This window comes from Brienomyrus brachyistius, unplaced genomic scaffold, assembly GCF_023856365.1.
Source record: "Brienomyrus brachyistius isolate T26 unplaced genomic scaffold, BBRACH_0.4 scaffold45, whole genome shotgun sequence".
NCBI classification, from domain to species: Eukaryota; Metazoa; Chordata; class Actinopteri; order Osteoglossiformes; family Mormyridae; genus Brienomyrus; species Brienomyrus brachyistius.
The window spans coordinates 1,941,053-1,968,389 of NW_026042320.1; the positions used below are offsets into that span (position 1 = coordinate 1,941,053).

Here is a 27,337-nt window from a genome sequence, read left to right on the forward strand (position 1 = left end):
TGCAGAGGAAAGCAGAATGTTGTATGACGACATCAGGATTATGAGTAATAAAAATGATGTGGTGGTTATGGGTGATTTTAATTTACCAGGGATACAGTGGGACACAGTCTCTGGCTCTTCTGTAAATGAACTGGAGATGGTGGAAGTGGTACAGGATTGTTTTTTTACTCAGTTTGTTAACATCCCTACCAGGGGAGATGCCATTCTTGATCTTGTTCTCTTTAATAACCAGGACAGAATTGGAAAATTAGAGGTTTTAGAACCACTGGACAGTAGTGATCATAACATGGTTAAATTTCAGGCAAATTTTCGTGTCAGAAGAGCAAAATCCAAAAGAAAAAAGTATATTGTGAGGAAGGCAAACTTTAATGGTATGAGACTGAAAGCTAAGAATGACATTAAAAGTTTCTTCCAATGTTTTATCTCCAAAAAAGCTCTAAAAGCTGAAATCACCAATTTACAGGATAGTAAGGACTTTATAATTGAAAATGAAATTGATATAGTAAATGAATTTAATGATTATTGTACACGGGTGTTCACGGTAGAGAACACAAATAACTCACCACCATTTAGATTAATTGAATTATTAGTTTTCCAGACGTCCTTAAGCTCAAAGCTACAGGGTTTTTACAAACTGTATCAGTCTGAATATAATTGCTAGAATATAAAGTGCAATACGGCGGCATGGTGGTGCAGTGGTTAGCACTGTCGCCTCACACCTCTGGGACCCGGGTTCGAGTCTCTGCCTGGGTCACATGTGTGCGGAGTTTGCATGTTCTCCCCGTGTCGTCGTGGGGTTTCCTCCGGGTACTCCGGTTTCCCCCCACAGTCCAAAGACATGCTGAGGCTACTTGGAGTTGCTGAATTGCCCGTAGGTGTGCATGTGTGAGTGAATGGTGTGTGAGTGTGCCCTGCGATGGGCTGGCCCCCCATCCTGGGTTGTTCCCTGCCTCGTGCCCATTGATTCCGGGATAGGCTCCGGACCCCCCGCGACCCAATAGGATAAGCGGTTTGGAAAATGGATGGATGGATAAAGTGCAATACAAATACAATTTATTATTATTATTATTCTCAATGGAGCAGTGATCGAAGGACACCGGCAGATGTTGTGGCAGGTTGATTCTCCTGAGAACCCTCAGGAATTACAGTCTTTGCTGCACCTTCCTGATCAAGCAAATTCTGTTATTTGTCCAGGTGAGGTCCTCCGATATGTATGTGCCCAGGAACCTGAATGTTGACACCCTCTCCACAACTTCCCCATTTATCACCAGAGGCTGGTGACCCACCCTTTTCCTACTAAAATCAATGATGAGTTCCTTTGTTTTCTTCACTTTCCAAGTGAAGACAGGAGTCCGACAGGGGTGCTTGTTATCCCCGTTCCTCTTCCTCATCGCTATCAAGTGGATCATGAAGACATCCACCAGTGAATGCAGAAATGGAATCCAGTGAACCTTGTGGAGCCAATTGGAAGACCTAGACTTTGCAGACAATCTCGCGCTTCTCTCCCACAGTCAACAGCAGATGGAAGAGAAGATCAATGTGCTGGCAACCACATCATCACAGGCTGGACTCAACATCCACACGGAGAAGACCAAGATTCTTAAGACCAACTCCAACAGCAACAACTCAGTCACGGTGAATGGAAGTTCCCTGGTGGAGGTACAGTCCTTCACCTACCTGGGCAGCATCATCGACCAGCAGGGTGGAACAGATACAGACGTCAAGGCAAGGATCGGCAAAGCAAGAGCCGCCTTCATCCAGCTCAAGAACATCTGGGCTTCCAGAGAACTGACCTTGACCACCAAGATCCGTCTGTTCAATTCTAATGTGAAGTCAGTATTGTTGTACGGGGCCGAAACCTGGAGGAAACCAAAACCAACATCCGAAGAATCCAGACGTTCATCAACACCTGTCTCAGAAAGATTCTCCACATCCGCTGGCCAGACACCATCAGTAACACCAACCTATGGGAAAAGACCTACCAACCTTCAGTAGAAGCAGAAATCTGGAAGAGAAGATGGGGATGGATAGGGCATACCCTCCGCAAACCACAAACCAACATCACCAGACAGGCTCTCAGATGGAACCCCCAAGGCAAGCGGAAGAGTGGCCGTCCAAGAAACTCCTGGAGATGAGACCTCGAGGCAGAAATGACAAGGATGGGCTACACCTGGAGTCAACTAGAAAGAATGGCCCAGGACAGAAACCTCTGGAGATCTGCCTTTGGCGGCCCATACCCCGGAAGGGGTGGAGGGCGAAAATGAAAAAAAAAAAAATTATGTTATTATGGTCTGTTTTGATAATGGCACTACTTTACAGGTTTTTAAACAGGCAGGAACAGAGCACAGTGACAGAGATGTATCAAAGGTCAAAGGTGTTTGTGAAACCCCAGCCAGCTCCCAGGCACAGTCTCTTAGCACCCGCCCTGGGACGCCATCAGGACCAGCTGCTTTCCGTATGTTGACACTGCGAAGTGTCCGTTCTACATCAGTACTCTGCAGGATGAGCTCCTGCCTGTTGATGGCTGCTGCTGGGGCCGTAACAGTCTCTGTAGCCACCCTCTCATGGCGGCCGAAGAAGTGATCGAGCTCTTCGGCCAAAGGAACACTGTTGCTGGTAGATAAGTTGATACTGCTGTTTTGGTCTGTGATGTGCCGTATCCCTTGCCATCCGCGTCTGGGATCGGAGCTGCCGAAGTGGCTCGCAATCCGCCTTCTATAGGTCGCCTTTGCGTCTCTGACGCCCCTCCTCAGCTCCGACCTGGCAATGCTGTATTGTTGTGGTCACCCGACCTAAAGGCCATGTTACGCCTCTTTAGCAGAAGACAAACATCTTTGGTCATCCATGGCTTGTTGTTGGGAAAGATACAAATTTGTTTTGTGCTGGTGACAATGACCATGCAGTATTTTATATAGTGAAGATCAGTGGAGGTGTAGGTGTTGATGTTAGCATCCTCGAATATGGACCAGTCAGTGTGGTCAAAACAATCCTGCAGCTGTTCAGATGCTCCCCCTGGCCACCCTCGTCTTACTCTAGGAGCTGGTTTCACCATGTTAATGAGTGGTCTATATGCTGGAGTTACATACAGGGAGATGTGGTCAGCCTGGCCCAAATGAGGGAAAGCTGATACTGTAAAACCCTGCTTGATATTACTGTACACATGGTCTGCAGTGTCAGCTCCTCTTGTAGGACACTGAACATGCTGGTACAATTTGGGGAGCACAGTCTTCAGATTCGCTTTGGTTAAAATCACCTGCTATTATACACACCCCTGGCGGATGGGCACTCTGTTGCTTTCTAATAGGAGTTAGCAAGTAGCCCAGAGCTACAACAGTGTTAGCTTGAGGGGGGGTATTAACAGCAGCGATCATAACATCCAAGTATTCCCTTGGTAGGTAAAAGGGGCAACACTTTACAATCAAATACTCCAAATCCAGGGAGCAATGAGTGTCAGTGATTTTAGCGTCTGTGCACCAGCTGTTATTTGTGTACACACACAGTCCACCTCCTCTGCTCTTACCGGAGTCGATCGCCCTGTTGGCGCGTGTATAGTGCGTCCGGGTAGCTGGATAGCCTCCTCCGGGATTGTCGAACCGAGCCACGTCCCCACAAACACCATAAAATACCTAAGAACGGGAAGCGCTTTACGGAGTGCTGAGCCGCTGCGTGTGCACGCGCCGCCATCTTCAGATATCCTAAGAAATGTGGTTCAGTCGTGTGTAGTCTGTGTGCAGACGAGGAAACAAAGGCACAGTAATAGGAGATAGTTGACTTATATACAGAAATGTGCTTTTGTAGGGGGATCCACACACAGTCACCAGACAGGACAGAGGGGCTCATCTGCTTCTCTCTGTACCAATAGTACCAATAGTACCAATGACTTGCCACTGGGTGCCGTCCATTTACAAAACCAAGCAGAAACTCCAGCAAGCGCCAGGATCGTCTCCCAACATTGATTCAGCTGCGGGATGGGGCACCATGTCAAATCATCACACTTTCGGACCTCATCATCATGGATTTTAACGAAACTTGGCAGCTGATTTGGTCACATGAGTAACTCATGAAACTGAAATTGGGCGTGTCTGGGATCAATATTGGGGGAGATTTAGGCAAACAAAGTTTTAACTTATTTTTTTTTGGGGGGAGGGGGGCTATGACTTTGACTGGCTATATTTACCTTGTCCAGCTCTATAGATTGACCAAATTATATGCCATCCCATATGAATAATTACTATGTAATAACTGATTAAAGTAGTAAAATTCAATAACAAAAAAAAAATCTATATTTCAAAATTGATACATTTTTACTAAAGCTAGATCATAATGTCATGAACATCTCCAGAAAATGTGGCCTTTGGTTTTTAAGGTGTTGCTGAGAGATCATGATGTAAACGCAGCGTCACATGGTTTCATATCACTAATGGGCCTTTTTAATGGCAGCCAAACTGACATGGAATAGTATAACAAGCACAGGTGTAAGTAACAGCATTAGTTAAGGATTCTGTCATGCCCGGCTCGTCCGCTCCTCGTGTGCCACGCCCCCTGATTACCCACGTGTGCCACGCCCCCTGATTATCCTCATGTGCCACGCCCCCTGATTACCCACGTGTGCTTCCCTGATCGTCTCCTGCTGTGTCCGCTTCCTTTGATTAGTCTTTGTGTATTTAAGTCCTGGTCTGACCGGTTCCCCTTGTCCGTCATTGTAGTTAGTTGTGGTTTGGTGATGGTCTTGTTTCCTGGTCCAAGTCCCCGGTCCACAATAGACCCCAGCTTCGCCCCCATACCTGCCTGTTTGCCAGCTTCGCCCCCATACCTGCCTGTTTGCCAGCTTCGCCCCGATACCTGCCTGTTTGCCTGCTCTGTACCAGCCAACCCACACGATCACCGCTTACCTCCGCCGTGGTCGTGACAGTTACAAATATGCTACAATGGAATTTAATGGAAGCTTCATTAATGTCATTGCAGACACCTGTACTTGCCACACCACTGAAAAGGCCCACATGGCTAGTAAATATGGCTAATAAATGCCCTGCATTCATCAGAGGTGTGCAAATCAGTCCAGTGTAAGTGCAGACTTATGGATTCACTCGACTTTACAAGCACCAAAGGTTACGTTGCGGCTGCATATGATGATAATGGGTGGCTAGGATGTGTAGAAGAAGCTATGCCCAGCACTGGAAAGCTGAGACTGAGCTTTATACATCCTTATGGAACATCTCCATCCTATTCATTCCCATGCCATCCTGATAGACTTGTTACGGATAATCAGGATGTGCATTTAGTAGTTGAATCTGTGACAGCAACAGGGTGGACATACACACTTTCAAGCAAAGACACAATAGCTGCATCAAAGGCTCTGAGACTATAAATTGAGAGCATAGCAATTGTTTATTACATTCCCACGTTCCCTTTAAACAGTACTGCTTGTATGTAACTTATGCATTTGTGGAAGTAAAATTGTACATTGGTAGCCCGGGAGGGGAGGCATATTGGGTCTGTTATGTCTTAGGCAAGAAGAGATTGTTTTGAATACTGTGTGACCTCGCTTCGCGATAGCTGCCTGCAGTAAGTTCCGCAGACCCTGAAGAAAGCTCTTTTACTGTAGGCCTAATTCTCTTTTTTTCAGTTACTTTGGCAACATTGTCATTTTATTCATTTTTAATAGTCATTTAAAACTTAGCAATTTAAATTATATTTCCAGAGCTAGTTCTGGCAATAGTAGCCGTCATAAAAAAAGATAACCCCGTACCATGCATTGATAACTAACTGCTATTCTGCTACTGCTAACAGCATTGTCAGGAATTGTGGTTTTGATACACACTTCAGATGAGTAATGATATCTCAGCAATAACTCAAAAACCAAAGACCAAATTTTCTGGACATTATGACATAAGTAATTATGGAAAACCAATGAATTCGTTCCCAGACCCAAAAATTTACACCTAAATATGTTTTTTTTTTTTTTTTTGCATTTGAGCACAAAATGAACAGGATAAAACAAGAAGAGCATATACTAAACACATCTAAGCACATTTATCAAAGCAGTAATTTGTAAAGTAAGAAAATAAATCTATCCAAATGTAACGCCCCCGTCGGCCCTCTATGGGGTCGTACACTGCATTAACACTAACCGGGGGGCCCTGGTTTCGTTCGTCCTCTCCTTTCCTTATGCGTTGCGATCTAATCAGAGCCTGTGCTAAGCCAGCATAGGCTAAGTTCGGTGCAATCTTCTTCTCCGCAATACACAATGACGCAGTTAACTTTAAAACATTTACTAAATTACACTAATCGACACCAAACATAATACATTCAAATATATTCAAAAACAACAACAAATATACAATAACCCTCAGTCCGGTAGTCCATCAAACACTTAAATATGAAGAAAATTAAAGCAAAAGATCGTGGCAGGCCTGGTTGATGCTTGAGTCCGTAGTGACCACAAACGGAAAAATGGCCGCTTCACTCTGAAGAGCAAAAACAAAATAAATAAAATAATATGCCTACCAGTCCACCCAATTTCAGGCGTGCTCCAAATCCTGGAGTAAGCAATATTTTTCTTTCGTCCCACAGTCTTTCCCTCCTGTAGGGCGAATTTATTCTCCCTCTCCGAAGCGCTGTGCTGGTGATTCGCCGCTGTCCGCAGCTTATGGCGAGCCCCTCGCAAGACGAGCAGTCCTGCGACTCCCGCTCCAGCCGGCTTCTCTCTCTTCACTGGGTACGCTGTTGTTTCTTACCACTCCACGGCTTGAAAACAGTCGCTCACAAGACGAGCAGTCTTGTCCGCTTCTCTCTTTCCCGCCAGCGTCTCTCCTTTTCTTCCCGCCAGCGTCTCCTCTTTCCCGCCAGCGTCTCCTGCTCCCGCCCCTTTTCCCGATTGGTGGACATAACAGTACCCAATTAAAGTAAACGGAAACAGAATACAAAACAACATATGCGGTGCCTGCATCAGCGCAGCACATATACTCCGCAGAATAAAATAAAAAAAAGAATCGAACCCCGGATTACACTCTCCCCCCCCTTTTTAATGGTCTTCATGTCCCTATGAGACCTCAATAGCCTATATCTCACTAAACCAGTTTCACATAATCTTAACTACTACCCCCCTATGAACTATGGTCAACGGTTGGTCTCTGGGGTTTCCAGCTTCATCATATGTCAATCTAATGACCGGCTTAATGGTTCGTTTGGAAACCGGGTTCACAACTGAACAAGGTAAATGCTCATCCTCACCCTCAGCCACCACTTCTTCAGTTTCTTCTACAGAGCCCTCTACCTCTACAACTGTCCTCTCTACCTCATCTCCCATACTCGTTTCTACACTGAGCTCATTGTTATCCTCTACAGTTTCCACAAGCTCCACAATTCTTTTTTCAAACTCCGGCTTGGGGTGTTGCTTGCATCTTACATTCCTCCAACATGGCTCAACCTCATCCTCCGACTCACTAGTCACCCCAGCCAAGAAACCCTGCGTACTCTGATGTTCTGAGTCTCGCTTTCCCTCCAACTCGTCCTCCTGCTGGTTACGAGTCCGAGGCCCTCGCCCTAGAAACTCGACATCCTTTTCATCAGGCATTCTAACCATGTACCCAATAGGCAGCAAGTGGTCTCGGTGAATAGTCTGCACTTTCCCCATGCCACTCTCTGGCTTTATCCGATACACAGGAATATCAGGGATCTTCTCCACTACCACATAAGGCGACGGATTCCACCGGCTATGCAGTTTTCTTTTGCCTCTCAACCCCAAGTTTTCCATAAGCACCCTATCACCCTTTTCTACAACCTGATGGCGCAACACTTTATCATGTGCCCTCTTATTCCTTAAATGCACTTTGGTAGCAGCCTTGGCAGCCAACTGAAAAGCACTCTGCAGATCCTTCTTTAACTCCTCCACATAGTGAGAATGACTCTGCCCCCTATGTCCATATGATCCAAAACACACATCGACCGGCAACCTGGCTTCTCGACCAAACATCAGATAGTAGGGAGAAAACCCTGTGGCATCATTCGTTGTGCTATTATAAGCATGCACAAGTTGATTCACATGTTGACTCCAGTGCCTTCTATGAGCTAATGTCAATGTCCCTAACATTGATAGCAAAGTTCGGTTAAAACGCTCAGGCTGCGGATCCCCCTGTGGGTGGTATGGTGTTGTTCGTGACTTACGAATCCCCAAAGATCTCAACAGCTCCCGAATCACTCTACTTTCAAAGTCACGACCTTGATCTGAGTGAATTCGTGCCGGCAGCCCGTAGTGCACGAAAAACTTTTCCACCAATACCTTAGCCACTGTGATAGCCTTCTGATTTTTGGTGGGATAAGCCTGAGCATAGCGGCTAAAGTGATCAGTGACAACTAATATGTTAGCAAACCCCTTTGCATCAGGATCAAGTGATAGAAAATCAATGCAGACTAACTCCATGGGACCACCTGAAACGATCTGATGTAGGGGAGCTGCACGGGTGTAAGGGCTCTTCCAGGCAACACATCTCCCACAATTTTTTATATATTGTTCTACCGTCTGGGCCAGTTTTGGCCAGTAGAACCGATTCCTGACTAAATCCACAGTTCTATCTATACCCAAATGTCCCATGTCATCATGTAATGCCCGGACCACAAGCATTCTGAACTTTTCAGGCAATAACAGCTGACATATCTCTTTCCCAGACACAGTCCGAGTGACTCTAAATAATAGACCATCCTTTACCTTCAACCTTCCCCTTTCACGCTTAAAAAGTAAAATCTCTGGATGAGCTTTGTTTAAATCGGAAGGCCACTGACCTGTACTCACAAACTCCTCTACCACCCTCAGAACACCATCCTCCAATTGGGCCTTCTTAAGGTCCTCTTGTGTAAACTGTTCTAACTGGCCTAAGTCAAGATGGGTGGCACAGGAATAAAGGTTGGGAACACCCTCTCCCGGAATTCCCAACTTCTCTGCCAAACAAACAGGATTCTCAGGTAACTTGCGTACCTCCACATGGTCACAAATAGCTTTTACCTCACCCCTGGAAAGATTCCTCCAAGACCTGTCCTCTTCCCCTGCCCCATTTCGAGACAGCAAATCGGCATCCGTATTTCTCTTTCCCGGGCGGTACTTTATTTCGAAATCATATGTGGCGAGGGCAGCTAACCATCTATGACCAGTAGCATTAAGTTTTGCTGTGGTCAAAACATAAGTAAGTGGGTTGTTATCAGTCATTACTGTGAATCTCACACCATACAGGTAATCGTGGAACTTATCCACAACTGCCCACTTCAGTGCCAAGAATTCCAGCTGATGGATATGGTATCTTTTCTCAGCTGCATTCAGCCCTCTGCTGGCAAAAGCAACCGGCCTCAGTCCTCCAGGGTACTCCTGATTCAACACTGCCCCTAACCCATTTAGGCTGGCAACTATATGCAACACGTATGGTTTTCTGGGGTCTGCAAAAGCAAGTACAGGCACGTGAGTAAGGCGGGAAATCGCCTCTTGGAATGCCTGAGTACAACCATCGGTCCATCTGACACCAAATGGCTCTGACTCCTTGTAGTAGGACTGGTCACACATAGCTTTTTGCTTTCTTCCCATTTGTGTGGGAGGATACCCCTTAGTGAGGTCTGTTAAAGGTTTAATGATGGAGGAGTAGTTTGCGATAAATCTGCGGTAATAGCCGCAAAAACCCAAAAACGACCTCAGCGTTTTTAGATCGGTTGGTTGTGGCCATGAGGTGACAGCCTCCACTTTTGCAGGGTCAGTAGCAATACCATCCGCGGAGACTATATGCCCCACATACCTAACTTTAGGTTGGCAGAACTGACACTTATCCAATGAGATTTTCAATCCTACCTCCTCTAAACGGTCCAACACCTTCAGAAGCCTCTCCTCATGCTCCTCCAAAGTTGCTCCAAACACTATTAAATCATCCAAGTACACCAAAACCTGGAGAAGGTTCATGTCCCCTACAGCCTTTTCCATCAATCTTTGGAATGTCACCGGGGCTCCCGTGACCCCCTGTGGCATCCGCTCGAATTGGTAAAACCCTAAGGGACAGATGAACGCCGTCTTCTCCTTATCCTCTTCCGCCATGGCTATTTGGTAGTAGCCACTGCGAAGGTCTAACACTGAAAACCACCGGCTCCCTGCCAGACAATCCAGTGCGTCTTCAATACGAGGAGTAGTGTACTGGTCCGGTATTGTCTTACGGTTAAGAGTTCTATAATCGACACACATCCGTACACTGCCATTCTTTTTCCTGGCTATCACTATAGGTGACGCATAAGGGCTCCGTGATTCTTTAATTATCCCTGCCCCCAAGAGGTCGGTCAGATGCCTACGTACGTCTTCAATGTCAGCAGGGGCCAAACGTCGGGACCTCTCTCGAAAAGGTCGGGAATCCGATAAGCAAATTTGATGGGTTACACCACTTGCTAGCCCAACCTCCCATTCCTGTACAGAAAACACCTGCCGTCTTTCAGACAACTTTAATCTAAGCCTCTCTTTCCATTCAGAAGGAATGGGAGAGTCTCCAAAATCAATAAGATTGGGATCCATTTCTCTCAAACCCTTTACTCTAACAGGAGAAGCAGCTATATCTGCTTCATGCACTATTCCCAATGGTGTACCTTCCGGTATCGTAACCTCCTTCTTGGTTTCATTCTGCAGTAGAACCGAGAAACTACTTCCCTTTACAGCCGAAACTGGGGCAACAATGGGTTGCAGAAGTATTCCTTGAGGCAAAGGTATGGAATCACAAGCCTCAGTCAACAGCAAGCCCTTGGACACTGGTTGACAAAAATCTAGGTGGCACAATGCACAACAACTCTCTTGAGGTGGTATAGCTAACGGACCGGGCCCCGTCCATCTCACTTGACCTATCACATCATCTGAACCACGCAACGCAGGGGCACATGCATCAGTCGTACCGGTGGCCCTCAAAACACGCGTCAACACTGCACCCTGTGCTCCCTGACACAAAGAAGTGAGCCTCTGAAACAAACTGGCGTTAGTCCCTAAGATTACTGGAGTCTGATCTGGGGTAATTGGACCCGGGCAAATCAGTGCCAGAACAGACAATGTCTCAGGAGCACCTGTAAACTCTTTTGGGAACTGAACCTCCACCACCACATAGCCTTTGTATGGATAACTGGCTTCACTAAGGCCCCATATGGCTAAACCAGATACAGGGTGGATGGGGACATTAGACAAGTACTGTGCATACCACTTCTCAAAGATAATAGTTACCTGTGACCCACTATCCAACAGTGCTGCACACGAATGACCATTGATCCTAAGCTGCACTGTAGATACAGGCCCTACTAAACCTTTCGGCACAGAATTTACTGACTTGAACTGTATGGCTTGTTTTTTTACAGAACAATGCAATGCCTCGTTCCCAGATTCTCGGTCACTATTACTATGTTTCTCCCTGGCTCTACGCAGTGAAGCTATCAGTTTTTTTATGACTTCCTTATTTTCTGGATACATGCACTTTCTAGCTATAGCTATTTCTAGTTTCCTCCACAACGGTAACAGAAACGGTCAGCCTCTCTCATGCCATGTGTCTTGTAAGAAGATGGTGAACTGCCTTCGGTTGAAATCGGTTTCACAGCACTAGCCAAAACCGATCGTCCCCCGTCCTCTTCTAATGTCCTTACTTTCTGTTTAAGCCTACTAACTCTCTTCTGCAGTGCAACAACATCTGACCTGTCCTTATCCACAGATAATGGTTCCAAAGGTAAAATTTGTGTTTCCACAGCATCCCTAGTAGCATTAGGATTGCTGCTCATTGCTATTACTTTAGCCTTCAAGGCCTTTAGATCAGCCTTTAACTCCTGCATCTCAAATCCTGACACAACAGAATCCTCTTGAGCTCCAACATTACGAACCCTAACACTTACTCGCTGCCGTGACTTTTCATACTCTTCCTCTTCTCGAATCTCGGTAAGTAAGTCAATAAAAGCAGGGGGGTTATTCCTCCTCTCTTTGAGGCGCAATTGTAATAACAGCAAATCAGCGCCCACTGCTCCTCTGAGTAACTGCTCTACCCTTACCCTATCCATATCCCTTACCAATATTCCTCCTTTCTTTACCACTTTTGCCAGGAAAGGTTCCAGTCTCCTAAGATAATCTGATAATTTCTCACCAGATTTTTGTTGCATAAGACGGAACGCAAAATACAAATCCTCGCCAGATTCTGGTGACCCAAAAGCACTGTTTATAGCTTCCAGGTATTCTTCGGGCTTGGCTTCAGGTTTACTGAATCTCAGAACCCTGATAATCTCTAAAGCAGGGCCCCTCAAACTTTCCAGTATTCTACGCCTCTTTTCTCTATCAGGACAATCACTCTCCTCTACCATCAAAGTTGCCTGCTCCAGCCAATACTCCAAGGGTTCCTCCCCTGCAGGAGTGGGAGTGATGCCTGAAAAGACCCTGAGGCGGCGGTAACCCTGACCCTCAGACTGACCCTTATAAACCTGTTTTAACAACTCTCCCATTACTTCAAAAAGTGACTCCTCGCTGTCCCTTTTAGAACTACTGGCAGCACAATAGCTCCGTAAATCAGCCACCGTTTTCCCTTCAGTCATTAAAAGGTCCTTCAATTTTTCTATGAACCCACTTGGAGCCATAGGAGCCGGGTTAGCCACTACGATTTTCCACACTTGGGCTCCATCAATATATTTAACTTCCCTGGGGGCAGTCGAGAGGTCTATCTCCTCCGAGCATTCGCACAGGACTATCAGGCAATCGGCCTCTTTACTGTACGTCTTACCTCTCACTCTCACGCGTCCGCAACCCTGAACGGCTTGAAGTACTTCCTCAATTTGCAGACTGGTAACTTCCTCGTCTACTCCAACCACTAAGAAGGCATGGTTAGCCTCAAGACCTTCCCCCTGACACCAACGAACAAGCTCGCCCTGAAACGTTAAATATAACTGGGACTCCATTTGACAAACGCCTGGCAATTTTCTAAAACAGAAGAAGACCGCACCTAACTATCAGTTAATTTTAATAAACACAACGCAGATCCCAGCGGTGCCTCCAATTTATGTAGCGCCCCGTCGGCCCTCTATGGGGTCGTACACTGCATTAACACTAACCGGGGGGCCCTGGTTTCGTTCGTCCTCTCCTTTCCTTATGCGTTGCGATCTAATCAGAGCCTGTGCTAAGCCAGCATAGGCTAAGTTCGGTGCAATCTTCTTCTCCGCAATACACAATGACGCAGTTAACTTTAAAACATTTACTAAATTACACTAATCGACACCAAACATAATACATTCAAATATATTCAAAAACAACAACAAATATACAATAACCCTCAGTCCGGTAGTCCATCAAACACTTAAATATGAAGAAAATTAAAGCAAAAGATCGTGGCAGGCCTGGTTGATGCTTGAGTCCGTAGTGACCACAAACGGAAAAATGGCCGCTTCACTCTGAAGAGCAAAAACAAAATAAATAAAATAATATGCCTACCAGTCCACCCAATTTCAGGCGTGCTCCAAATCCTGGAGTAAGCAATATTTTTCTTTCGTCCCACAGTCTTTCCCTCCTGTAGGGCGAATTTATTCTCCCTCTCCGAAGCGCTGTGCTGGTGATTCGCCGCTGTCCGCAGCTTATGGCGAGCCCCTCGCAAGACGAGCAGTCCTGCGACTCCCGCTCCAGCCGGCTTCTCTCTCTTCACTGGGTACGCTGTTGTTTCTTACCGCTCCACGGCTTGAAAACAGTCGCTCACAAGACGAGCAGTCTTGTCCGCTTCTCTCTTTCCCGCCAGCGTCTCTCCTTTTCTTCCCGCCAGCGTCTCCTCTTTCCCGCCAGCGTCTCCTGCTCCCGCCCCTTTTCCCGATTGGTGGACATAACAGTACCCAATTAAAGTAAACGGAAACAGAATACAAAACAACATATGCGGTGCCTGCATCAGCGCAGCACATATATCATGTTCTATTCATACTCCGCAGAATAAAATAAAAAAAAGAATCGAACCTCGGATTACACAAACAATGTGTAAAGTTAAAAACAAGCCAATGTCACCTTTTTGATAAACCCAGACACAGCACTACTACCTTGAGTCATACTAAGGGTTTGTATTTATTGTAGGAACAAAAGCAAAACATTTAAAGAAATTATAAAGAAAAATTGAGTGTACAATATGAGAAAAAAGATGCACAAATAACACTTACAGTAGTAATAAAAAAAATTTGAAAAATACACTTACCTTGTCCAAGACTTAATCTGCATATTTGTCATGCCCGGCTCGTCCGATCCTCGTGTGTGCCACGCCCCCTGATTATCCTCGTGTGTGCCACGCCCCCTGATTATCCACGTGTGCTTCCCTGATCTTGCCCAGCTGTGTCCGATTATTTTCGCCCAGCCTTGTCTATTTCAGTCCATGTCTTGCCTTGGTTTTTGTCCATTGATTGATGTTAGTCGGTGTGAGTACTAGTGTTCTGTCCCGCTCTCCCCACAGCCTTAATGTTAGTCGGTGTGAGTACTAGTGTTCTGTCCCGTGCTCCCCCCAGCCTTAATGTTAGTCGGTGTGAGTACTAGTGTTCTGTCCCGTGCTCCCCCCAGCCTTAATGTTAGTCGGTGTGAGTACTAGTGTTTTGTCCCGTGCTCCCCACAGCCTTAATGTTAGTCGGTGTGAGTACTAGTGTTCTGTCCCGCTCTCCCCACAGCCTTAATGTTAGTCGGTGTGAGTACTAGTGTTCTGTCCCGCTCTCCCCACAGCCTTAATGTTAGTCGGTGTGAGTACTAGTGTTCTGTCCCGTGCTCCCCACAGCCTTAATGTTAGTCGGTGTGAGTACTAGTGTTCTGTCCCGCTCTCCCCACAGCCTTAATGTTAGTCGGTGTGAGTACTAGTGTTCTGTCCCGCTCTCCCCACAGCCTTAATGTTAGTCGGTGTGAGTACTAGTGTTCTGTCCCGTGCTCCCCCCAGCCTTAATGTTAGTCGGTGTGAGTACTAGTGTTCTGTCCCGCTCTCCCCACAGCCTTAATGTTAGTCGGTGTGAGTACTAGTGTTCTGTCCCGCTCTCCCCCCAGCCTTAATGTTAGTCGGTGTGAGTACTAGTGTTCTGTCCCGCTCTCCCCCCAGCCTTAATGTTAGTCGGTGTGAGTACTAGTGTTCTGTCCCGTGCTCCCCCCAGCCTTAATGTTAGTCGGTGTGAGTACTAGTGTTCTGTCCCGCTCTCCCCCCAGCCTTAATGTTAGTCGGTGTGAGTACTAGTGTTTTGTCCCGTGCTCCCCCCAGCCTTAATGTTAGTCGGTGTGAGTACTAGTGTTCTGTCCCGCTCTCCCCACAGCCTTAATGTTAGTCGGTGTGAGTACTAGTGTTCTGTCCCGCTCTCCCCCCAGCCTTAATGTTAGTCGGTGTGAGTACTAGTGTTCTGTCCCGCTCTCCCCCCAGCCTTAATAAATACCCGTTTTCCCCGACTTTCGTCTCCTTACCTGCTTCCTGCCCGCTTTGCTGCCCGTTCGCTTACCGCGCCTTAACCGCGGCCCCTGACAATATTCGAAGCTAGAGGATTTTTTTCCGGAGGGAGAAGAGGGGGTTATATTTTGGAAGGAAAGTTTCCTTCCATAATGACTGAAGGTTCATTGTTTATTTTTTTTATTTCTCCGTATTCGTTAATTTGTTCGTAAATCACAAACTTTTAGGTTGTAACATTTGTACAACTATTGCGTAACTTTTTGGTGAGCAATGGCTACCAAAATGATATAAAGTTCAGTGTATTACCTGATATTTTCAATAAAAAAGCACTATCACCAACAAACGATTCTATCACAGCGCATGCAAGGCTGAGACTGAAGCGTTACCCTTTGTTTGGGGGGCAGGGAGGTTAGTTAACTATGTCAGTGGGGGGGAACGGAAAGCCCCAAATAATCATATTGTAAGTGGACACCGTAATAGGCCTACCCTTTGTTGTCTGTATTTAAACGGCAGAAGTATTAGGAATAAAATTCATGATTTAGAGGCTTTTATCTCATCGGACTCTTATGATATTATAGGAATAACTGAAACGTGGTTGAGTGAAAAGGATGGACAAGAATATAATATGGATGGTTACACATAGTTCCGTAAGGATCGTATAGGACAAAAGGGAGGTGGTGTTGCAGTATATGTAAAGGAAAACTTGCAGGCAAGGGAACTTACTGATATAAATAAAACTACGGAAGCAATATGGGTAAAATTAGATGCTAAAAACTCAAATAGCCTAATTGTCAGTGTTTGTTACAGAACACCTAATATAGCTGCTGAGGAAAGCAGATTGTTATACAGTGATATTAGGACTATGAGCAATAAAAATGATGTGGTAGTTATGGGTGATTTTAATCTACCAGGAATGCAGTGGGACATTGTCACTGGCTCTTCAGAAAATGAACTGGAGATGGTGGAATTAGTACAGGATTGTTTTTTTACTCAGTTTGTTAACACCCCTACCAGGGGAGATGCCATTCTTGATCTTGTTCTCTCTAATAACCAGGACAGGATTGGTAAATTAGACGTTTTAGAACCACTTGACAGTAGCGATCATAACAAGGTCAAATTTGAGGTTAAGTTTAGTGTTCGAAGAGCTAAGTCCAAATCAAAAATATATAATGTTAGGAAGGCTGACTTTAAGTGTATAAGACTAAAACTAGAAACTGTGAACTGGATGGAGTTAAATAACAAAACTGTTGAAGAGGCCTGGGAATTTTTTATAAGCACATTATTGCAAGTGCAAGAGGACTTCATACCTGTTTCCAGCAAGAATAAATCTAGGAAATTGCAACCTAGGTGGTTTACTAGGGAAATAAAGCATAAAGTAAGGAGGAAAAGGGCTTTGTTCCAGCAATGGAAAATAACTGATGATGACAGAATTAAGCAGGAATATCTAAGTCTACAGGCTGAGTTAAAAAATGATATTAGACGAGCTAAAAGAAATGTCGAAAGGATGGTTGCATTGGAAGCTAAGGATGACGTTAAAAGTTTCTTCCAGTATTTTAACTCTAAAAGAGCTCTAAAAGCTGAAATTACTAATCTGCAGGATAGTAAGGGTCTTATAATAGTAAACAACATTGATATAGTAAATGAGTTCAATGATAGTTTTGCACAGGTATTCACTGTTGAGGACCTTAGTAATTTACCAGTTATTACCTATCCAGCATTGTCTATAGCTAATATATATATAAATGAAGCAGATGTTTTGCAAAGCCTAGCTAAGCTCAAAATAAATAAATCACAGGGGCCTGATGGCATCTTACCTATAGTGTTAAAAGAGATGAGGGATATTATTTGCCGACCCTTAACTTTACTGTTTCAAAAATCCTTATCTGAAGGTGTGGTACCTTCTGATTGGAAGCACGCCTTCATAACGCCTATTTTCAAAAAAGGGGATAGAAGTAATTTGTCTAACTATAGGCCAATCAGTCTAACTTGTATAACTGGTAAAGTTATGGAGGCTATAATCAAAGAGAAAATGGTAGATTACCTGGACTCCAATAACATTTTGCGGGATAGCCAGCATGGATTTAGGAGAGGTAGATCCTGTTTAACAAATCTGTTGGAGTTTTTTGAGGAAGCTACTCAGGAAGTTGATGATAAGAAGGCCTATGATGTCATCTACTTAGATTTCCAAAAGGCTTTTGATGTTGTCCCCCACAAGAGGCTCCTACTTAAACTCAAAGCGACAGGTATTTTAGGTACCGTAGTGACCTGGATTGATAACTGGTTAACAGATAGGAAACAGCGAGTAGTTATAAGAGGCACAATGTCACATTGGGCTTGCGTTCATAGTGGGGTACCGCAGGGTTCGATTTTAGGACCACTATTGTTCCTAATTTACATAAATGATATGGATACCAATATATACAGTAAACTGGTGAAATTTGCAGATGACACCAAGGTGGGTGGTGTAGCAGATACTGAATTAGTGGCTCAGCAGCTACAGCGGGATCTTGATTTAATTAGTGACTGGGCCGATACCTGGCAGATGAAATTTAACATCGATAAATGTAAGGTACTCCATCTAGGGAGCAGAAATATAAAGTACAGGTATTTCATGGGTGTCACTGAAATAAAGGTAGCTGATCATGAGAAAGACCTTGGTGTGTATGTTGATGCTTCCATGTCCCATTCTCGCCAGTGTGGGGAAGCAATAAAAAAGGCCAATAGGATGTTGGGGTATATCTCCAGGTGTGTGGAGTTTAAGTCAAGGGAGGTAATGCTAAGTTTATACAATTCCTTGGTGAGACCTCACCTAGAATATTGTGTGCAGGTTTGGTCACCATATCTTAAAAAGGACATTGTGGCCTTAGAATAGGTGCAGCGTAGGGCCACAAAAATGATTCCTGGTCTTAGAGGAATGTCATACGAGGAACGGTTACTTGATCTAAATCTGTTCAGTCTCAAGCAAAGGAGACTGAGGGGGGACATGATCCAGGTATATAAGATTCTAACAGGTTTGGATGCTGTTCAACCAAATAGTTACTTCAGCATTAGTTTAAATACACGAACTCGTGGCCATAGGTGGAAATTAGCGGGAGAACATTTCAAGCTGGATTTAAGGAAGCACTTCTTTACACAGCGTGTAGTCAGAGTATGGAATAGCCTTCCTGATAATGTAGTGCAAGCTGAATCCTTGGATTCCTTTAAATCAGAGCTAGATAAGATTTTAACGACTCTGAGCTATTAGTTTAGTTCTCCCCAAGCAAGCTTGATGGGCCGAATGGCCTCCTCTCGTTTGTATAGTACTTATGTTCTTATGTTCTTATGTATAATGACAGACAGACAATATGTAAATCAATTTTGAAATCAGCCTATGGCTGGGCAATATTGTACAATAGTAAAGTTTTTTTCATAGGAAATGATATTGATAATTATCACAATATAATTTTATTCTACATTTTTACTTAAAATTCACATAATTGCGTTTAAAAAGGCAACGTGAAAATTGAGAAACGTGGAAATTGAATTGACTGCAAACTTAAATCTAAATTTAATAAATCATATATATGATATTTGAATGATGTGTGAATGTGCCCTGCGATGGGCTGGCCCCCCATCCTGGGTTGTTCCCTGCCTCGTGCCCATTGCTTCCGGGATAGGCTCCGGACCCCCCGCAACCCAGTAGGATAAGTGATTTGGAAAATGGATGGATGGATGGATGGATATATATGATATTTGATGTATACACAGGCCTATAGAGGACTCAGACGTCAATCCCTCGCACAGGCCTATAGAGGACTCAGATGTCGGTCCCTCACACGGGCCTATAGAGGACTCAGACGTCAGCCCCCCACACAGGCCTATAGAGGACTCAGACGTCGGCCCCCCACACAGGCCTATAGAGGACTCAGATGTCGGCCCCTCACACAGGCCTATAGAGGACTCAGACGTCAGCCCCCCACACAGGCCTATAGAGGACTCAGACGTCGGCCCCTCACACAGGCCTATAGGGGACTCAGACGTCGGTCCCCTCACACAGGCCTATAGAGGACTCAGACTTCAGCCCCTCGCGCAGGCCTATAAAGGACTCAGACGTCAGCCCCTCACACAGGCCTATAGAGGACTCAGACGTCAGCCCCCCACACAGGCCTATAGAGGACTCAGATGTCATTCCGCTGGATGCATTAGAGAACCAGAGCGTACCTCTGGCAGATACGTGGTGGCTGTGTGGTCAGGAGGGAGGATTGAGGCCTCCTCTCCCCAATAATTGTGGAGGCCTCTGCACTAGGGGGATGTTAGCTAGCCAGGTGGATATTGACAAACAGCCCTCTAGGTCCCACAGGTTTGTTACGAGCTGCGAAGATGATCCCAGTGTGTATATAGATGCCATATGCCAGCCGAGGGGCATTCCAGAGAAATATAAGGTGAGAAGTGAGATAGCTGCAGGGTTTGAATCAATATTAATTTGGCCTACTGTTAACAAAAATGTGGAATGGAAAAATTATTTGTACTATAATCAGCAGAGGTTTATCAACTATACTCAGGAGGCACTCGCATCTCTGGGGGAGCAGCTTCAGGCCACCAGTCTGATGGCATGACAGAACAGGGTGGCCCTGGATTGGCTCCTGGCAGAAAAAGGGGGAGTGTGTGTGCTGTTCGGGGATCAGTGCTGTACATTTATTCCCAATAATACAGCCCTGGATGTTTCATTTACTGAGGGTATGAGAAAGTTGCAGGGGTTACAGGATGAGATGGCGAGAAATTCGGGACAACATGACGGGTTGTTTGACTGGTGCTATAATATGTGGGGTAGTTGGCAGTAAGCCCTTATGAAAGCACTCTGTGTGCGTGCTGTGTTCATTCTTGCTTTGCTACTAATCTTTTTTTGTGTACTTCCTCTTGTTCGTTCCCTAGTGGGAAGAGCGCTGTCTCAGCAGGCGACTATAGCTGCAATGTTTAGAGTGGTGGGAGGACCGTTTGCAGCGGCAACCCCCTGGACCAACACGGAAACGGATGGCGACATAGACACCTTGGATACGCTCCTGCCCATAGCTGAAGTTCGGCCGTACCGCCTGTGAATACTCCATGTTGGAAACGCTGCAGCCTGCCTGCCGCCCACGACACCTGGGACTTTCCTGCTCATGACAGAGTGCCTGTTATAGTAATCTACAGTGTTATCAGTTAACCTTTCAGTTATCTTTGCATTAGCCGTATATGTTTATGTAATGAGCTTGTGGTAGGTGATGTACTCCTGGTAGATTATGTATTCCTGATAATATATGCAATGTATCCTGGGGAGTTCATTGCTGTTGGTTGATTCTGAGTGTTGATAGTTTGTGAGCCATGTCAGCCATGGACCCCGAAGGGGGGCCGCTCCTGTGGCGGGCTGGGAGTGGAATTTCCCTAGATCTTAGGGTTTTAGCCCTCCTTCCTAGGCTGGATGGACAGAATTGTGTGTGGGACTCTTTAGAATCCCAAAGGGGGGAAATATATGGGATATTATTTAGCACTATACAATGTAGAATATAATCATTATGGTATTATTAAAAAGCATGCCAAATACCCGTGATGTAATCATTGCAATGTAATCATTATAATGTAATCAACACAATGTAATCAATTGAGTATGTATTTGCACCTTGTATTAGCCTCAAATGTTCTGTTAGCTACTTTATGTTAGCCCTGAATGTATGAATATCCACCTTTATTAGTGTTATGCCTTATCATTATGTTGAAGGACAAATATATTATCAACCCTCTAATTAGACAATGTGCAACAGGCTCACCAAAAGTTCACGGCTGAGCATTTTTAAAAAACCAAGTGGAGATGGTCGCACCACCATTACGTTCGGCTGAGGGACCAAACAGTAAAAGAATTGATGGACAAACTTATCACCTAGGGGTGTGGATTGATGTAAAAAACAATGATTGTGAATGGTTGAAGGAATGATGATGCTTAAGTGACGAGATATTGTTAAATGATAAGAACTTGTATAAAAATAGGTATAAAACAGTACTGGACACACTTTAAGTGTCCGGCCTTGGTTGTAACTTCATTGTTGCAATAAAGACTGAATTTGGATCTACACCAGCGGCTTCTGACTTCTGATTTAGCAGGGAATGAAAAACCATAAAACTAACATTTTGCCTTTTTCCCCATCTGTAACTGTTATTATGTTATTATCATTTAGAACTGAATATCCATACTCCCTTTTAATCTCATGCATCTTTTTTATCATTCCCCAGACTTTACTAATGTCAGTTTCCCGTCCTACTGAATTACAGAAGGACCTCCAAAACTCCCTCTTTGCTCATTTAACTACCCTCCTTACGTTAGCCTGCAACTTTTTGTACTCAATCAAATTCTGAAAGTTGTGAGTACTTTTTAACATTGTAAAAGCTTTGTTCCGAGACTTAACTGCAGTATCACATTCCTTTGTTTACTAAGAGATCTTTGGTTAGTCTGCTTTGCTGCCTCTAGAATTACTGCATCATGGTTAGATTTCTTTTGTCCGACATAAAGCCGGCCCTGCAAAACGTCACCTAACGTCACCAAGTCACATGGTACAAAAACCTACAAGACGATCGTGACAGATCGTGCAGCACGTGCAGAGAGCAAGTAAGATCGTGCAGCACCTTTCAGCCAGCGTAACTGTAAATGTCGCTACTATGTGCCCCTGGCTTATTTTGTAAATGTCTCGTAAATGTTCTTGTTTGTTTTGTTAATCTTAATGGTCACTGGTCAGCTATTACTTCTGTTGTAATTTAAAGCTTCAATAACAAAAATTATAAAAAAAACCTCTCAGCCGGCTGCACAAACTGAAACTGCCTCCGTGACACAACTTTGCCCTTATTGGCTGAACAATTTTAGTCACACGCATGACGTTTGTATCTCTGGAAGTTCCGATACGTTATCTGACATTTCTCCCGAAAAGCCTGTAAAGAAGTAAAGTTTCAATAAATGCTCTAATAGTACACATAAGTTAATCGTTTATTTATTGTTAGTTACTGTAATGTTGCACTGCTTTATGTGTTTAATCGTCTAGTCTGTGAAGAAGGCATTCAAGTAAGAATTGCATTGTATTCTGTGCATGACAATAAAAACTTTGAATCCTTGAAATAAATGTATTTGATCTTTTTCCTGGCAGCTATCTTTTCACTGCTAGCACTTTGGATCAGGAGTCGGTTATTGTAGAAGAGGTAATGTGCATGCAGGTGATATTTGTATAGATGTATCTACACCCTTTTGGAAGTGCGGCCATCTCAGTCAGGTCTCGCACTACAAGGAGTAGAAGTTGTCTAGTTTGGCTGCTGTCAGTTTATATTACAAGTTTATATTACAGTTTATATTATTATATTACACTCCTGCAGCCGCCGGCAGATGGCGCTCCCCCTCACGTCAGCTGCAGTCAGACCTAAGTGAAGTCGAACGCACCCAACGCATTCCCAATTATCAAAAAACCCACTAATTGAATGGGTCGCGTAATTATCGCTATGAATTCTGGGAGTCTGTGCAACTTCAAGACCGCAGCTCTCGTGTTACTTATAACAAGGAAGGAATATTATTCTATATTTTTAATGGCGACCGAATGATTGATTGATATAATGTAGTGTTTCATTCTATATCCTGTTTTGATAAGATATCGACATTTCGTAAACATTCGATATACAGTTAAACCATAATTGGTCCGTCTTGTTTCTTTGTCACCCAGAAACTTCACAACTGTGTTGTGAGCGGATTTTCAGCGCTTATATGTTTTTAAACTTGTCTTAAAATTTTGTGGTACTTCTACGTTTCTGCGCTTTTGTAAATGTAGATCGTATGTTTTGTCATTTGATTAAAGCGTTTGAAGACTTTGCGGCGCGCTGACACCAATCGGCCACCGTAGCTTAGCAACCGAATCATAACAATTCTTTTCCGTTTGGAGTTTTCATTTGAACATTTAAAGCAGCTCAGACTTGCAGTTTATCAGCAAGAGAGAAGACGCGAAAGATGTCCATCGTGAAAACCACCGTGAATCTCCAGAGGATTGACTGGCTGCTGCCGAAAGGTGCAGTCAGTGTGCGGATCGCCCCGGAATACATCCCCGGTCCAGTTGGCCGAGGTAAGGATGGCAAAATGATGCCCAGACTAACTCAGCACTTAAAGAGTTAAAGTCAGAATATGCTTGACTAGTCTTCTTGAAGCTTCTGTTCTATTATCTTGTTTTAGAAGTACATGTCTAAATAATAAAGTAGTTCACCTTTAGCTTTAATATACGGGAGTCTTTTTGCATGTCTACTGCATTATATAATGAAATCAGTAAAATCTGTGGCTGTGCTGTGTTTAAACATCAGAGAAAATCATCATGAAGTGGTAAAGTAACAGCTGAATATGTCCTAATATACGGTGTTTCCCCGAAAATAAGACAGGGTCTTATATTAATTTTTGCTCCAAATGACGCGTTACGGCTTATATTAAGGTAGTATTTTCCCAAGTATAACATGCTACAGTATATTTATCGGTATTCATGAAAAAAATCCACATTTATTCAAACACAGACATCATGTCATCTTCTAACAGTATCTTTCCATGTAAACAATTTGACGGTGAATTTATTCATGAACAAAATTCTGCTGTATACTGCATATGTTTATTCAAATATAGTCGTCATGTCATGTTCTTCTGGAACATCATCGTAAATCTCCAAGTTCCAAATTCCGTCCTGAATATCTCGCAACTCAATTTCCTGTAGAACCAGTGTCCCCAATCTCTCATTTTTAGCAATAACTCTGTCCTTAAATGAGCGCCTCTTGTCCATGTAGCCTTCTCGTAGTATAACCGCATCTCATTCTAGTTACCGTACAATCCATGGGACAATAACTAGGGCTTATATTACGAGCTTCTTGAAAAATCATGTTAGGGCTTATTTGCGGGGAAACGCGGTAGTAATCAGAAAAAGCATAAATCTTAGTTTGGTACCTTGAGAGTGAATAAATAATGCAACTTATGGAAAGTGTAAGATATGTAAAGGATTTGACTTAATAGTCAGTTGTTGATGCCAGCATTTGGATTGAGTGGGCTGCTATATTTGATGCACATGAACCTTTCCAGTGTTGTTTTTCGCTGTTGTTCTGCGTATCAGGGAATCTGTGCACAAACTGGCTTGTTTTTATAGGTCAGGTTCCCCTGCTGAAACGCAGACGGCCCAAGTCAAGACCAGCGCATAAGTTTCCCAAGCATGTGTTTCCTGTATCCAATAAAGACGGCAGAATTTTTCTTAGTGTGCAATACCGACTGCCAAGTGTGATATCTGTGATGGTTGTGATGTAGTGTTGTTGTACAGTGACATAATGTTTCATTTAAATTAAATATGCTGTCCCCTGTCTTTATAATCCCAAAGGACAAACCAGTTCCAGTGATGCTGGCCGTCGGAAGAAGTGCCGCACCAGGCCGCTGGCAGCCAGCTCCCTGACCACGTCTGCCTTTCCTGGATCTGCTGCCATCCCGGTGGCAACCAGCAGGGGTCAGCAGGGCACAGGCCGCCGTAAAAAAACGGCGGGAGGCCGGTCAGGGCGAAGAAGGAGGTATGACCAACAGAAGGGGTTAGAGCCTAAGCCCAGCTCACCAACCTTCTCCTCCTCTTCATTTTTATTTCCGTCTTCAGTCCCCTCCTCTTTTGTTTCATCCCCATTTCTTTTTATGGGCTCCTCTGTTTTATCCCCACACTTAGTCACACCTGTAAGCCCAGCTCCACATCCATATTCAGCTCCAGGCCTGGTTCATCTGACCCCTCTGCTTCAGGCTCCAGCACAGGCTGTAGCCGCCTCATCTCACCTGGAAAAATTCTATTGGTTGTATAACTATTATGTAACCAAGTACTCTAAAATGACCTATGACGCCAAGTGCTTTACTGAGTACTGGTGTCAGGAGTTTTGGAACAGACATTTAAATGAAATTAACTTAGCGAAACAGGGGAAGAATGAGGATAATGAGGGTACTCATTCAACCAAGAGGCGTAGGATTGATGAAGATGAGTTCATCTTTCCTATTGATGCACTGGAGCAGCTAAGTACCATGCCCAGGGCTCAGGAGATGGGTGTGGAGATGGGCTATCAGTCAGATGCACATAGCTACATTTCCCTGTAGATTCAGCACATAATTACACAAGAGTTGTCATACATACTTAGGATAAGATAAAATACCATGTAGTTCTATAGCATAAGGTACTATAGGATAAGATTAAGATAGGATAAGGTTAAGATTGTATATAATAAGATAGGACAAGTTAAGATAGTCTTAACTTGTATGCCATTTTATATTTTACAAAGACATGATAAATTACCATAAGTTTAGGATAAGATTATATAAGATAGGATTGCATAGCATAAGATAAGAAAGATAGGATAAGATAACATAGAATAAAATTAAGATAGGATAGGTTACGGTAAGCTTAAGATTGTATAACATAGGATTAGATTAATTATAAATAAAGCAGTCCTCCTTAGAGGGGGGGTGGTGGAGGGAATATTTAAAAAATAAAAATAGGGTTAGTTAACATAAGGTTAAGATAAGATTGTATAACATAGGATTAGATTAATTATAAATAAAGCAGTCCTCCTTAGAGGGGGGGTGGTGGAGGGGATATTTAAGAAATAAAAATAGGATCAGTTAACATAAGGTAAAGATAAGATTGTATAACATAGGATTAGATTAATTGTAAATAAAGCAGTCCTCCTCAGAGGGGGGGGGGGGTGGTGGAGGGGATATTTAAGAAATAAAAATAGGATCAGTTAACATAAGGTAAAGATAAGATTGTATAACATAGGATTAGATTAATTGTAAATAAAGCAGTCCTCCTTAGAGGGGGGGTGGTGGAGGGAATATTTAAGAAATAAAAATAGGATTAATTAAGATAAGGTTAAGATAAGATTGTATAACATAGGATTAGATTAATTGTAAATAAAGCAGTCCTCCTCAGAGGGGGGGTGGTGGAGGGAATATTTAAGAAATAAAAATAGGATTAATTCAGAAGGTTAAGATAAGATTGTATAACATAGGATTAGATTAATTGTAAATAAAGCAGTCCTCCTTAGAGGGGGGGTGGTGGAGGGAATATTTAAGAAATAAAAATAGGATCAGTTAACATAAGGTAAAGATAAGATTGTATAACATAGGATTAGATTAATTGTAAATAAAGCAGTCCTCCTCAGAGGGGGGGTGGTGGAGGGAATATTTAAGAAATAAAAATAGGATTAATTCAGAAGGTTAAGATAAGATTGTATAACATAGGATTAGATTAATTGTAAATAAAGCAGTCCTCCTCAGAGGGGGGTGGTGGAGGGAATATTTTAAGAAATAAAAATAGGATTAATTAAGATAAGGTTAAGATAAGATTGTATAACATAGGGCTACAGTGAAGAAATCAAAAATTTCAAGGCAGCATGAAGGTAACGCACAATCAGGGATGTGCAATTTCTGAGGCATGTATTCAAAAAAAGTATTTTAATTGTGTTTTATGATTCATATTTGACTTAGTTCATGAAATAAAATGTTTTTTTCTACAGATCAGTGTTTTTGTATTTTGTAAAATACGAGAAATACTGTATGCATGGTAATGTCAGGTGTGCAAAATGTTTGTGCTAACAAAGGACACAGAGCCCCTAGAAGGGCACAGAGCCAGGCTGAGCACCACAGCGCTATCCAGCCCATGGCTGCCGATGGTCACATTCCACCAGAACCCCCCAACACTAACTCCCCAGGGAACTTCCAAGCAGCAGAGCAGATTCCAACAACCGAGGATCAAAGGAAAAGAAAAGATACTGGCAGGAAGAAGATGATCTTGTGGCCAAAGGTTAAAAATGTAGAAGTTTGGAGAACAAATGTGTTACAAATGAAATATTATTTGAAATGTGCTACAGCTTAATCATTCTATCATACATCTATCCATCCA

At 43.7% G+C, this 27,337-nt stretch overlaps 3 protein-coding genes and 1 pseudogene across 6 annotated transcripts in view; 1 reads left to right on the plus strand and 3 right to left on the minus strand.

The window, feature by feature from the left end:
* Positions 1–27,337, minus strand: part of LOC125723043 (cytohesin-2-like) — a 333,559-nt pseudogene that overhangs the window by 269,592 nt on the left and 36,630 nt on the right.
* The window catches only part of LOC125723074 (uncharacterized), a 205,579-nt gene that overhangs the window by 151,229 nt on the left and 27,013 nt on the right, over positions 1–27,337 (minus strand). The window lies entirely within an intron of this gene.
* Positions 1–27,337, minus strand: part of LOC125723083 (cytohesin-2-like) — a 341,447-nt gene that overhangs the window by 124,731 nt on the left and 189,379 nt on the right. The gene's annotated exons all lie outside the window — the stretch shown is intronic.
* On the plus strand, positions 23,365–26,561 carry LOC125723064 (uncharacterized). Of its 4 annotated transcripts, none has more exons than XR_007386718.1 (3): positions 23,365–23,509; positions 24,788–25,948; positions 26,537–26,561. XR_007386718.1 is itself a non-coding variant. In XM_048999503.1 (2 exons), exons 1-2 carry the CDS (start codon positions 23,398–23,400, stop codon positions 25,531–25,533), a joined length of 858 nt encoding a protein of 285 aa, XP_048855460.1. In that variant the 5' UTR covers positions 23,365–23,397; the 3' UTR covers positions 25,534–25,967. The 4 variants fall into 4 exon arrangements, 1 of the variants encoding a protein (XP_048855460.1); XR_007386717.1 differs by lacking the exon at positions 26,537–26,561 and adding an exon at positions 26,188–26,212; XR_007386716.1 differs by lacking the exon at positions 26,537–26,561 and adding an exon at positions 26,066–26,090.

What these genes read in the sequence shown, in the direction of transcription:
- LOC125723064 (XM_048999503.1), top strand. Translation starts at nt 23,398, where the DNA reads ATGTCCATCGTGAAAACCACCGTGAATCTCCAGAGGATTGACTGGCTG. An exon ending in CCCCGGTCCAGTTGGCCGAG is followed by an intron (nt 23,510 to 24,787) that starts GTAAGGATGGCA and finishes ATAATCCCAAAG; the next exon opens with GACAAACCAGTTCCAGTGAT.